Below are 12452 nucleotides of genomic sequence, written 5' to 3'. Positions count from 1 at the left end.
AAAAAAAAAAAAAAAAAAAAGCAAACAACTGTAACTTAACCATGCTTTTGAAATTTCTGATGTTTTTTCTCTCCTTTTCTTCCAGGTGTCTATTTTAGAAAGGCGCAACACTGCAGGAAGGGTGGTGTATAAAACCCTGGAAGACCCTTGGACTGGGAGTGAGAGTGACAAATTTATCCTCTTGGGCTATCTCGACCAGCTGCGTAAAGATCCAGCTCTTCTGTCCTCTGAAGCAGTGCTTCCCGACCTGACCGATGAACTTGCTCCTGTGAGCATCGAGGCCGGGAAGGGTGGGACGCCAAGAGGGCCTGTGAGTACACAGTGCTGGTGGCGGATTTCTGCTCAGAGCAGAGGTCTAGCAGCAGCACTGTGTTGCAGGGTAGAGGGACTCTCCCTTCCGGGTTCAGTCCTGACCATCATCCATTTTCTCTCTACATAGGTTTTTCTCCTTCGATGGTTCTACTCTGCTTCTGACTACATCTCAGACTGCTGGGATAGCATTTTTCACAACAACTGGTAGGGGTATTGCCAGCTTGAATTTCTTTTTCTCTGTTAATACTGATACCACTGTTTTTCTTTTGAAAAGAGTTCATCATTATTAAATTTCAATGTACACTTGATGAGGCAAGTGGAAGAACGTTTACACATTTTCTATTCCCCTTTTTCTTTCAGTAACTTCTCTTTTTTTATTTTTTACTTATTTATTTATTTATTTTTTGGAGACGAAGTCTCGCTCTTGTACCCCAGGCTCAATCTGGGGCTCAGTGCAACCTTCGCCTCTCGGGTTCAAGCAATTCTCCTGCCTCAGCCTCCCGAGTGCTGGGATTACAGGCACACGCCACCATACTCGGCTAATTTTTGTATTTTTAGTAGAGATGGGGTTTCACCATGCTGGTCAGGCTGGTGTCGAACTCCTGATCTCCCTGATCTCAGGTGATCCGCCCACCTCGGCCTCCCAAAGTGCTGGGATTACAGGCGTGAACCACCATGCCCGGCCTTTTTTTTTTTTTTTTTTGAGACAGAGTCTCGCTCTGTCACTCAGGCTGGAGTGCAGTGGCGCGATCTCAGCTCACTGCAACCTCTGCCTCCCGGGTTCAAGTGATTCTCCTGTCTTAGCCTCCCAAGAAGCTGGAATTACAGGCACCTGCTACCATGCCCAGTTAATTTTTATATGTTTAGTAGAGACAGGGTTTCACCATGTTGGTAAGGCTGGCCTCGAACTCCTAACTTCAGGTGATCCACTCTCCTCAGCCTCCCAAAGTGCTGGGATTACAGGCGTGAGCCACCACACCTGGCCACTTCCCTTTTTTTTATATTGGCTGACTGACCCTTTCCCACTGTCTGGGAAAGGATCACCCATGGCTGCCATTCTGGGCAGCAGAGCCTGGGACTGTCTCTTCATTAGGGAACCTCTGGTGCCCAGCACAGGACCCAATACACATGGAGGCCAGTGTATAGATGTAAAAGGAATGAGTGAATTAACCTGAAGAGGGATACCCACTCCCACCTACCGATGAGACCATGAACCCCAGAAGGACAGAACCACATCTCATTCATGTTTGTGATTCCTGGCACCCAACACAGCACCTGACAAATGACAGCCTTTGATGAGTGTTGGTAGGTGCATAAAATTTCAGAACACCAGTCCTAGGTGAAATCTTGAAAGATCAATTTTATCTCCCTACTCTACCCCTCTGGGCTACATCTGAATTTTTCTGGCCAGAAAAAAATCAGTAAAGTTGAGGAAATAATTCCACAATATCAGAAAATGCTTCCACATTTATACCTTAAATCCTTTATTATCCCTTTTATTGTTTCCTTATGCAGAACTTATTGAGCATAGCCTATTATACTGAGATACAAAATCAAACTTTTAGAATAAACTGAATTAGAACACTGAGCAATCTCTGCCTTCCCCTCCACCACCTCCACCCACCAAGAAAAGCTCTGTTTGCCTGAAATTAGTAAGTGTTTATTGGTGTGAAGAGTTTTTGGTTTGGGATTTTTATTTTATTTTATTTTATTTTATTTAGCTGGAGAGAAGAAACCTTAACTTGAGCTAATAGTGTGTTAATTTGGTTTTAGGCGGGAAATGATGCCCCTGCTGTCCCTGATCTTCTCTGCCCTCTTCATCCTCTTCGGTACTGTCATCGTTCAGGCTTTCAGGTAAATGTCCTGTGACTTCTCTGTGCACCACCATGGTTGCTGTTTACACTTTTTTTGTAAAACTCCTTTTTTCTTTCTTTAGTGACTCGAATGATGAGCGAGAGTCAAACCCTCCAGATAAAGAGGAAGCCCAAGAGAAGACTGGGAAGACTGAGCCAAGCTTCACCAAAGAAAACAGCAGGTTTCTCTAACAAAACACCAGACTCACCTCCCCAGCACCTGCCCCCCAGATCCTGTCATCTGATAACACAGCACTGGAACATAGAGTGTAGAGAAGAACTCCCATGCACCTCCTCCCATGTAAACTGTGGATACGGGGAAAAGTCACTGTGACTAAGACCCTCTAGGTATTTAGATGCCTTAGATTTCATAATGAAGGCAGAAGGAGAGAAGCCTGTCAGGCAAGTGGTAGGTGAGCCAGAAGAAGGACATGGTTTATCCCTAAAGTGTCAATGAATGTGACCAGTCTTGTGCACATACACACCCAGCAGCGAGAGGCAAGGGTCTCTGAGACAAAGAACACAGACTGAACAACAGTTGTCTTCATTCTGTCCTAGAACAACTTCTGCACCTGAAAAGCAGCATCAAGCTGGGCACAGTGGCTCACGCCTGTAATCCCAGCACTTTAGGAAGCTGAGGTGGAAGGATTGCTTGAGCCCAGGATTGGAGACTAGCTTAGGCAATATGTCAAGACCCTATCTCTACAAAAAATTTATAAAATTAGCTGGATGTGGTGGCAGGCGCCTGTGGTCCCAGCTACTTGGGAGGCTGAGGTGGGAGGATCACTTAAGCCCAGGAGGTCGAGGATGCAGTGAACCATGATCATGTCACTGCACTCAAGCCTGGACAACAGAGCAAGACCCTGTCTCAAAAAAAAAAAAGAAAAGAAAAGCAACACAGAAAGGCTATTTGTAGGTCAGGGATTACTAGGTCAGGCCATCCCCATCCTACCGATGTGTTAGACTCAAGCACAGTGAATAACATACCTAGTCTGGTTAGCGTTTTCTTTCACTGTTTCTTTTCAAAGTGATGGCTTTCCCCTATTCTGACAGCATCTTAACTCCTCAATATTTCTCCACAGCAAGATTCCTAAAAAAGGCTTTGTGGAGGTAACTGAACTCACAGATGTAACATACACCAGTAACTTGGTACGTCTGAGGCCAGGCCACATGAATGTGGTCCTCATCCTGTCGAATTCTACCAAGACCAGCCTACTACAGAAATTTGCTTTGGAGGTCTACACATTCACTGGGTAAGCGTGTGTGTGTACGCATGTATGTATGTGTGTGTGTGAGAGAGAGAAGCAGGCACACTGAAATTGCACGCTTTCCTCTTTGGTCTTGTGGGGCTTTATCCATGCAACAAGATACTGGCTGTGACCTTTCCAATCCACATCTGAGCCATTGGGACAGGGACCTCTTTTCCCGCTTCACTTTGTGTTCTGTTGGTTCTGAACAGAAAAGCTTGAACTCAATGTTATTCCCTGAGCCCTTTCAGTTACTGTTCTCTAGCCCTTGTGTATTTTCCAGAAGAGCAATGTAAGTTCCACTGAGCAACGGATGGGGGAATGGGTGACTGAAGTGTCGCAGCTGCTGGAAAGGCACTGGCCCCTGCAGCAAGCCTTCTTTTTCTCTGTGTTCAGGCCCCATGCAACACAAAGCGTTTGCCTATTAAGTTTCACCGGGGTATTTATTTTCTCAGCAATTAAATGTGTCAGGAAATGCCCTGAGTCCTCATTCTCTTCTTCCTACAGGAGCAGCTGCCTACACTTCTCCTTCTTGAGTCTAGATAAACACAGAGAATGGCTAGAATACTTACTAGAATTTGCTCAAGATGCAGCCCCGATCCCAAACCAATATGACAAGCATTTCATGGAACGTGACTACACTGGTTATGTCCTGGCTCTGAATGGCCACAAGAAATACTTCTGCCTCTTCAAACCCCAAAAAACAGTCGAAGAGGAGGAAGCCATGGGGTCATGCAGTGATCTTGACTCTTCCCTCCACCTGGGTGAATCTCGAGGGAAACCTTCCTGTGGCCTTGGATCCAGGCCCATCAAAGGAAAGTTGAGCAAGCTCTCCTTATGGATGGAACGCCTGCTGGAGGGCTCCTTACAGAGGTTTTATATCCCATCATGGCCTGAACTAGACTGAGAGGATTTTCAAAAGAGATTGGAACTCTTCAGACTTTTTAACATGCCCCTGTGAACAGGTATTTTCAGGATTCAAACTACCACAATGAACAGAGTATAGATTTTAGATTGCTCTTCTAGAACCATGGCTAGAAGAATCTTTCCTTTGTCCTGTTCTAACCTAGGAATGAAAAACACCATTTTTTTTGAATCCCCTAGATCAAAATCTTTTCCTCTGGGTTTTATTTTTCCCCACTGAATGCCACACCATTGAAAATAGACTGCTCACCCCCTCTTCCTTTCTTGTCCCTGTCCCATGCTCACCCCACCCTCCTGTCCTGTGTCTTGGAGAAACACAGGGCTCCACCCTGCAAACGGCATCTGGCAGACCCTCATGAGCCTGTCGTGCAGGCCGGGTGATTGGCCCTTCCCCAGTCCCGGCCCTGCTGTGCTTCTGCCATGGTGCATGCTCCTAACCCTGAACAACCCACGGCAGCTTCTAGCCCCGCATCTGGAAAAAGGCCCCTTTCCAAGCAATCTCACATTTACTGGTTGTTCTGGGAATAAGTGGCTAAATGTATATTTCGGGGGTATCCCCCAACAACAGTTTGTTGGCCACAGTCTGAAAAGGAAAAGAATGAGTGGGAGTTCTGCATGTGAGTTCTCAAGAAAAGGAAAGGGAGGCTGAGCAGTGGCTGAAGCGATGCAGCCTTGAGACACGCTGTGAGCGTCCCATCTGCCGCCCCAGCGCTGCTGGTAGCCAGGGGAGGGGTCTGCACAGTGAGAAGTACTGTGATGACTTTGAGCCGTTGACATGTATGTTTTCAGATGCCTTTCTGCCTCTATCGATTTTAGGGTGTGGATATTAGGAGCCATAACTTGTAATCTTGTTCTCTGAATGTAGAGATAAGCTGCTATATAAAGCCAGTAGATGTTAAACTGAAGAGAAACTACTCACCTGCTATGAATCAGGCTCAAGGAACCTCTTCACTCCCCAGTAGTGTCTCTTTAGTAAAATACCAAACATGTCTTTGTATCAAGGAACTTAAAATTTCTCAACAATTGTATTTTGAACACTGTTACCCTAAAAGTGCTGTCTCTTCAAGTCATCTTTTGCAGCAAGTGAGCCAAGACTTGTTCTAGACTCCCATTTTGCAAAAAGCTTACTTTCCACTTCTGGCCTATATTTTGATGTCTCATCTTCATTGTTTTCACTCTTAACTTACAGCTGCTTCACTAGTATCGGGGTCAGACTGGCCATCAGCACCTGCCCTTATTTTTCAGGGCAGAACCACCAATGGTTCTGAGTTTGAGTTTGGACAGTTTCAAAGAGTGGTCCGTTCAAATGTCAAAGCAAGGTGCCTTTGGTGGCTTTGTGAAGGGTGAAAATCAGTGATGGGACATTTACTAAGTTAGTATTTTTTTTTTTTTTTTTGAATCGTAGTTTCGCTCTTGTTGCCCAGGCTGGAGTGCAATGTCACAATCTCGGTTCACCGCAACCTCCGCCTCCCAGGTTCAAGCAGTTCTCCTGCCTCAGCTTCCCTAGTAGCTGGGATTACAGACATGTGCCACCACGCCCGGCTAATTTTGTATTTTTAGTAGAGACAGGGTTTCTCCATGTTGGTCAGGCTGGTCTCGAACTCCTGACCTCAGGTGATCCACCCTCCTCGGCCTCCCAAAGTGAGCTACCACGCCCGGCTAAGTTAGTATTTCTTTAATCATAATGCTTTAAGCCACTTGGATCCTGAATAATTTAAATCTTGAGCTACATTGGTAAGTAATAAATTATTTAAGGCCAGGAAATCCTGTAGTTTTCATGGAGTCTGTAGCTTTATTAAAAAATAAATCACTTCCAGGCTTCATTCTTCCATATGATCCTCTAAAAATGAACACTTCCTCTGAATGCTGTATCTCATGGCACCTGGTCCAACTAGAAGTGGTCAGGGAATTCATTTGGCTCCTTGATACATCAGTCCTCAAAATTACTTTCTGGCTCTTTTACGGCCAGATTGCTTATGTGAGTAGTCTTTTGGTTTGGTAGTTAGTTTTTATTTTTAATTTCTGTACTAATGAAATTCCTGACTTTAATTTCTAAAAGCCAAAAACTCTCCAAGTTTATTTATTTATATTTTTTTAAATGGAGATGAGGTCTTGCTGTGTTGCCCAGGTGGGTCCCAAACTCCTGGACTCAAGCAGTCCTTCCACCTTGGCCTCCTAAAGTGCTGGGATTATCAGTATGAGCCACCATGCCAGATTCGTTCATTTTTTTAAATTTCTATCTCTTCAAGTCATCTTTTGATCTTTTAAAAAGCACCTTCAAACAGCTGCGCCTTCCATTTGCACTAGGAAAGGAAAGTAGTGATGGGGTTGGCAATGTTTCTGGCAGATGTTTCAGCCCAAAAACTCTTCTTCAGACGGGTTTAGAGCCGGTGCCCTATGAGAATATTAGGGAGCTTTTATTTTAAATTGAACTTTACCCTTTTCCATGCAAGGCATTCCTCCTGAATGCATCCATGAATTTGTTTACTTTTGTGTCAAACGTATGAGCCGTTGTCCTGCTCAGCCTGTGCCACCATTGCTCTGTCTGACGTCTGATATACGTAATCATACAAGACCCGATTTTGGTTCTAACACAGTGGTCTCTGACTGTCAGCATTGCTGTTTTTAGAGATGGGTTCTTCTGGTTGATACAGACTATGCATCGCGTTTAGCGGATGGGGTGAAACTGGCCTAAAACAAGTCTTTGCAGAATACATGCCAATTTAAAAAAAAAAAAATTATTGCTCAGGTGTTGGTTGCACAATTTTTATCTAACACTGAGGCTATCAGCTCCAACTAAACAACATTTCAGGGGGTGAGGTTGCCCTAACTTCCATCAGGGGCCATGGTCTCACTGCCAGCACTTATTAGCCATGAGAATTTGGTTGTAGTTTTCAGGTAAGTTGGTTTTTTCCTCATTTGCAGCCTGTTGATACTTGTTCCCTTTTATTTATTAACATCCCAATCAATTTGCAGCCGCCATCATTACATAAATATTTTTCTGTTATAAAAAGTGTGATCTGACTTTTTTTAGTGATTTCCTTGGTTTGGGAATAGAGATTGGAGGCACATGCACATACTCAGACCTGTTTTGTTAACTAGAATTTTTTTTTTTTTTTGAGGCGGAGTCTTGCTCTGTGGCCCAGGCTGGAGTGCAATGGCACAATCTCAGCTCACTGCAACCTCTGCCTCCCGGGTTCAAGCGATTCTCCTGTCTCAGCCTCCTGAGTAGCTGGGATTACAGGCGCCCGCCACCACACCCGGCTAATTTTTGTATTTTTAGTAGAGATGGGGTTTCACCATGTTGGTCAGACTGGTCTCGAACTCCTGACCTCGTGATCCGCCCGCCTCAGCCTCCCAATAACTAAAATTCTTTAAAAGCTGATACCAAACATCTTTACAGATGAACTGTAGTTTACATCCACCTGTATGACATTGTCCCCTAAAGACAAGTGCAGTGTGGCAGCTGCTGAATCTGTCTGTTCAGTTTGTCAAGGAAGATGATTGTACTTGGGAGAGATCTAAAAAGAAGGTGAATATTTTGCACTTTTGATACTCTTAGGAACAAATAACTTATTTGTCAAATTGTTTTTATGTTTTGGGTGGTTTTTTGTTTTTTGACTTTTTTTGTATTGTGAACAGGCACTGAAGCTAATGTTATTTTAAGATTACAGAATGGAAAAAGAAATAAACTATTTTAATGTGTGATAATTATGGGGTAGCCCTTGCATTGCAAGATGATGATTTGATTATGGACACATTATCCACAGAATTGAATTTGCATGTAACTCAACACATGCTTAAGATCACCACAGCTGAACTGCAGATTTCAGGAATTGCTGTCACAGAGGGTATATCAACTTGAGAGTAGATTGAGTCTTACAGGAAATGAGTTACAATAAGTAACATTAAGAGCCCAGCTGCCAGCCTGGCCAACATGGTGAAACCCCGTCTCTACTAAAAATACAAAAATTAGCCGGGCATGGTGACGCACAGCTGTAATCCTAGCTACTCAGGAAGCTGAGGCAGGAGAATTGCTTGAACTTAGGAGGCGGAGATTGCAGTGAGCTAAGATCGGGCCACTGCACTCCATCCTGGGGGACAGAGCTAGACTCCGTCTCAGACAAAAAAAAAAAAAAAAAACCCAGCTGATGTTTTCTAGTTTAGTTTTGTTTTCTGGGTTTTTTTGTTTTTGTTTTTGTTTTTTTTCTTTTTAATAGAGATGGGGATTCACCATGTTGGCCAGGCTGGTCTTGAACTCCTGACCTCAGGTGATCCACCCGCCTAGGCCTGGGATTACAGGCATGAGCCACTGGATCCGGCCTGGTTTTTTTGTTTGTTTGTTTTAAGAGACAGAGTCTCGCTCTGTCACCCAGGCTGGAGTGCAGTGGCATGACCTCAGCCCACTGCAACCTCCACCTCCCAAGTTCAAGCGATTCTCCTGCCTCAACTTCTTGAGTAGCTGGGACTACAGTCACGCGCCACCACACCCGGCTAATTTTTGTATTTGCAGTAGAGATGGGTTTTCACTATGTTGGCCAGGCTGGTCTCGCACTCCTGACCTCAAGTGATCTGCCCGCCTCGGCCCCCCAAAGTGCTGGGATTACAGGCGTGAACCACCATGTCCGGCCTTAGGTTTTCTAGTTTAGAAAACATTGTGTGTACCCTTCTAGGCTTCTGAGCGAGAAGTTTCTTCACTGGGCTCTCCGTGTTATTTTATACTTTTTAGTTAACATTCACAGTGGTCCTAAAACCAAGATGCAGCCCTAAGCACCTCATAGGAGGATAGGAGCTGTTTTTCTTTTTTTTTTTTTTTTTTGAGATGGAGTCTTGCCTTATCACCCAGGCTGGAGTGTAGTGGTGTGATCTCAGCTCACTGCAGTGTCCGAGGAGGAGCTATATTTTAAAGGAAGATACTCAATACTCTAGGAAGCAGATCATCAAAATTTTTAAAAGCGGCTGGGTGCAGTGGCCCACGCCTGTAATCCCAGCACTTTAGGAGGGTGAGGCAGGCGGATCACCTCAGGTCAGGAGTTCAAGACCAGCCTGGCCAATGTGGTGAAACTCCATCTCTACTAAAAATACAAAAATTAGCCAGGTATGGTGGCAGGTGCCTGTAATCCCAGCTCCTCGGGGGGCTGAGGCAGGAGAATTGCTGGAACTCGGGAGGTGGAGGTTGCAATGAACCGAGATCATGCCATTGCACTCCAGCCTGGGTGACAAGAGCAAAACTCTGTCTCAAAAAAAAAAAAAAGATATAGAAATATGGAATGCTTATACAGTATTATTTCATAGGTTTTTTTAATTTCATGTTTCTAATGTTTAGATAATCTTGAAAGAAATTCTCCACATTTCCCCTTTATCCTCCATCTTTCATCAAAGGGAAAAAAAAACAGTACAAGTACTCTTTTTTTTTTTCCAATTAATCCAAGTTCCTTAGAAATATTGCTGTTTGGTTGAGAGTTCTACCGAATATCCCGATTTCACAGCCAGCAATGACACTTTCAGCAGAAAGTTTTCTTGGCATCAACTCTTTAGTTCTCAGACTGCTTACTCATAAGTTCTTCTTGAGAACTTGTCAGCGACGCAATCTGTTTTGTCTTGAAGAGCACAAGACTCAGACGGTTGTCACTTTGGGGAGAGCACACAGCATCTCAAACAGCAGGTTAGCCGCCAGCAGGGCTGTGTTCCCTACGAAGAAGTAAAACCTGACATGAATACCCTGCAGACCACCCCCTGAGCCAAGCCTTGGGACTCCTCAGCTTTCTTCCCCTTGTACCTCCTTTTCCAGAGCCCTGTCTTGTGCACCCCTCTAGGGTGCCCACCAGCTGTGAACACTTGGCCCGGGCTCTCTGCCTCCATCAAGCATCATTTGGGAATCATATTTTAAAATTCAGAAAGTTCTTTGTTTACTCTGAAAACAGACTTTTCCCAAAGGAGAACCTATAATAATGATGTGTACTGTATATATTATCTACCCTCTGAGGTCAATAGGCCCAACTCCATAAGCTTGTCTACATTAAAATTATTGGGATGGCATCTGCTTCCAAGATCTTAACCAGCTAAGTTCCTACTTGATAAATATTAACATATATTATTTATGCTTTAGAATTCACTTTGCAATGAAACGTCAAAGGAGAGGGGGACTGGGCCAGTCTGTCACTAGACTGCAGGCTGGTTTCTTTCTTTTCTGCTGATTGGTGGGCAAGCTAATAATACTTAGCTACCTCCTAGGGGTTTTGTTAGGGTTAATGAGCTCATATTTGTAAGGTGTGCAGTAATAGGTGTGTTTTCTTCAACGTTGGACATGCTCAGCCACTTCCCCGAGTCATATAAGGGATGCATCCATTTTCTTTTCTTTTCTTTTTTTTTTTTTTGAGATGGAGTCTCGCTCTGTCAGTCGCCCAGGCTGGAATGCAGTGGCGCCATCTCAGCTCACTGCAACCTCTGCCTCCCGGGTTCAAGCGATTCTCCTACCTCAGCCTCCCGAGTACCTGGAATTACAGGTGTGTGCCACCACACCTGGCTAATTTTTGTGTCTTCAGTAGAGACGGGGTTTCGCCATGTTGGCCAGGCTGGTCTTGAACTCCTGACCTGAGGTGATCTGCCCACCTCAGCCTCCCAAAGTGCTGGGATTACAGGCATGAGCCACCACGCCCAGCCCCATTTTCTGCTTATTAACTAGCTTCATGTAATTTAAGCTGCCAGCTGCCCATGGATCACAGTCTTCTTGCTTACTCACCAGAAAGATCATATGGTGGTGAAACTTCAACAAGATCACAGCCCACCACGTTCAGGCCTTGACAACCCCGGATGATCTCCAGAGCCTATTCAAGATCAAGACTGAGTTGTCCACAGTGGTAATCATTTACAGTGAAAAGCACCCAGCAGAGCTTTTCCCAGCACACGCCACCCTTTGGCTTGGAATTGGCTTTCCCTCCATAAACATTTATTGACTGCCAGGCACACTGGCAGGCCTCCCAGAGGCACAGATAATGCATACACAGTCCCTGCTCCTGAGGGCTGCATGGTGTGGTGATGGAGACAAGGAAACCAATCATTTGAATGTCTTGCACCAAGGGCTTCAAGAAAAGCAAGCCCAGAATGGTATCAGCACAGGTAACAGCCTGGAGAGGTGGGTAAGGTTCCCCAAGGTGGAAATACCCAGTTCAAGGGATAGGCCAGGCAGAGGGAAAAACACAGGCAAAGGCACCAAGATGGGAAAAGTTCAGGTGGTGAGATGTGGCCAGAAGACAGAATAAGTGAGGGAGACTAATGGGAAGAGAGTGACCTTGTCTGAAAGGGTTTCCATCCTGCAGGTGAAAAGCCCAGAAGGTTGCTAAGCAAAGGGATGAGGAATGTGTTTCAGAAATCCCTCATGAGAAGAGAGGATGGTTATAGCCATTTCAAGAGACAGAGTTACAGCCACCCTCCTTTAAGATGTTAGAGGATGTAAGGTACTTGATTAGGTTTAAGCAGTCTTCGTTCATTTACTCTCAAATGTCTTTGAGTGCCTACTATTTGTATGTATCAGGCACTGTTGTAGACTCCAAGGACAAGGTAGGGAACAATACGTAGGTCCTGCCCTCGGGGAGCTTCTAGTCATAACCATTCTGCCTGCGTGCATTTACTCCCCACACACATTATTGGAGCTTTATTTGGGTGTGTCTAAAACTCTTGAGCTACCTTGGTAGGTAGGTGTGCCATCGCATGTACTTTATTTATTTATTTTTGAGTCAGGGTCTCTGTCACCCAGGCTGTAGTGCAGTGGTGTGATCATGGCTCACTGAAGGCTTGACCTGCCAAACTCAACTGATCCTCCTACCTCACCCTCCCTAGTAGCTGGGACTACAGGTGCACACTAGCACACCAGACTAATTTTTATTTTTAGTAAAGGTGGGATCTCACTATGTTGCCCGGCTGGGCTCAAACAATCCATCCACTCGGGCCTCCCAAAGTGCTGAGGTTACTCCCTGAGCCACTGCACCTGGCCCATTGTATGCACTTTTATTTAAATTTAACCCTAAAAAGATAAGTTTAGTGTTTTTGTTTGTTTTGAGACGGACTTTCGCTCCTGTTGCCCAGACTGGAGTGCAATGGCACAATCTCAGCTCAC

The 12452-nt window shown here is 44.9% G+C and overlaps 2 protein-coding genes across 2 annotated transcripts in view; one reads left to right on the top strand and one right to left on the bottom strand.

Moving 5' to 3' along the window:
* The window catches only part of DNAJC16 (DnaJ (Hsp40) homolog, subfamily C, member 16), a 46049-nt gene extending 41534 nt beyond the window's left edge, over positions 1 to 4515 (top strand). Inside the window, exons 10-15 of the mRNA XM_011939947.1 lie at positions 86 to 268; positions 440 to 516; positions 2086 to 2166; positions 2249 to 2347; positions 3248 to 3418; positions 3920 to 4515. Coding sequence (XP_011795337.1) covers positions 86 to 268; positions 440 to 516; positions 2086 to 2166; positions 2249 to 2347; positions 3248 to 3418; positions 3920 to 4319 — 1011 coding nt within the window. The 3' untranslated portion in view covers positions 4320 to 4515. The remainder of the gene's footprint in view (positions 1 to 85; positions 269 to 439; positions 517 to 2085; positions 2167 to 2248; positions 2348 to 3247; positions 3419 to 3919) is intronic.
* Positions 4516 to 9620: 5105 nt separating this feature from the next.
* The window catches only part of AGMAT (agmatine ureohydrolase (agmatinase)), an 11660-nt gene continuing 8828 nt past the window's right edge, over positions 9621 to 12452 (bottom strand). The window contains exons 5-6 of the mRNA XM_011939908.1: positions 11079 to 11163; positions 9621 to 10027 (exon numbers count right to left, since the gene is read on the bottom strand). Coding sequence (XP_011795298.1) covers positions 9954 to 10027; positions 11079 to 11163 — 159 coding nt within the window. The 3' untranslated portion in view covers positions 9621 to 9953. The remainder of the gene's footprint in view (positions 10028 to 11078; positions 11164 to 12452) is intronic.

The sequence above is a fragment of the Colobus angolensis genome, unplaced genomic scaffold (genome assembly GCF_000951035.1).
Source record: "Colobus angolensis palliatus isolate OR3802 unplaced genomic scaffold, Cang.pa_1.0 Scaffold185, whole genome shotgun sequence".
Classification (NCBI taxonomy): Eukaryota; Metazoa; Chordata; class Mammalia; order Primates; family Cercopithecidae; genus Colobus; species Colobus angolensis.
This window is presented reverse-complemented; position numbering and strand designations above follow the sequence as displayed.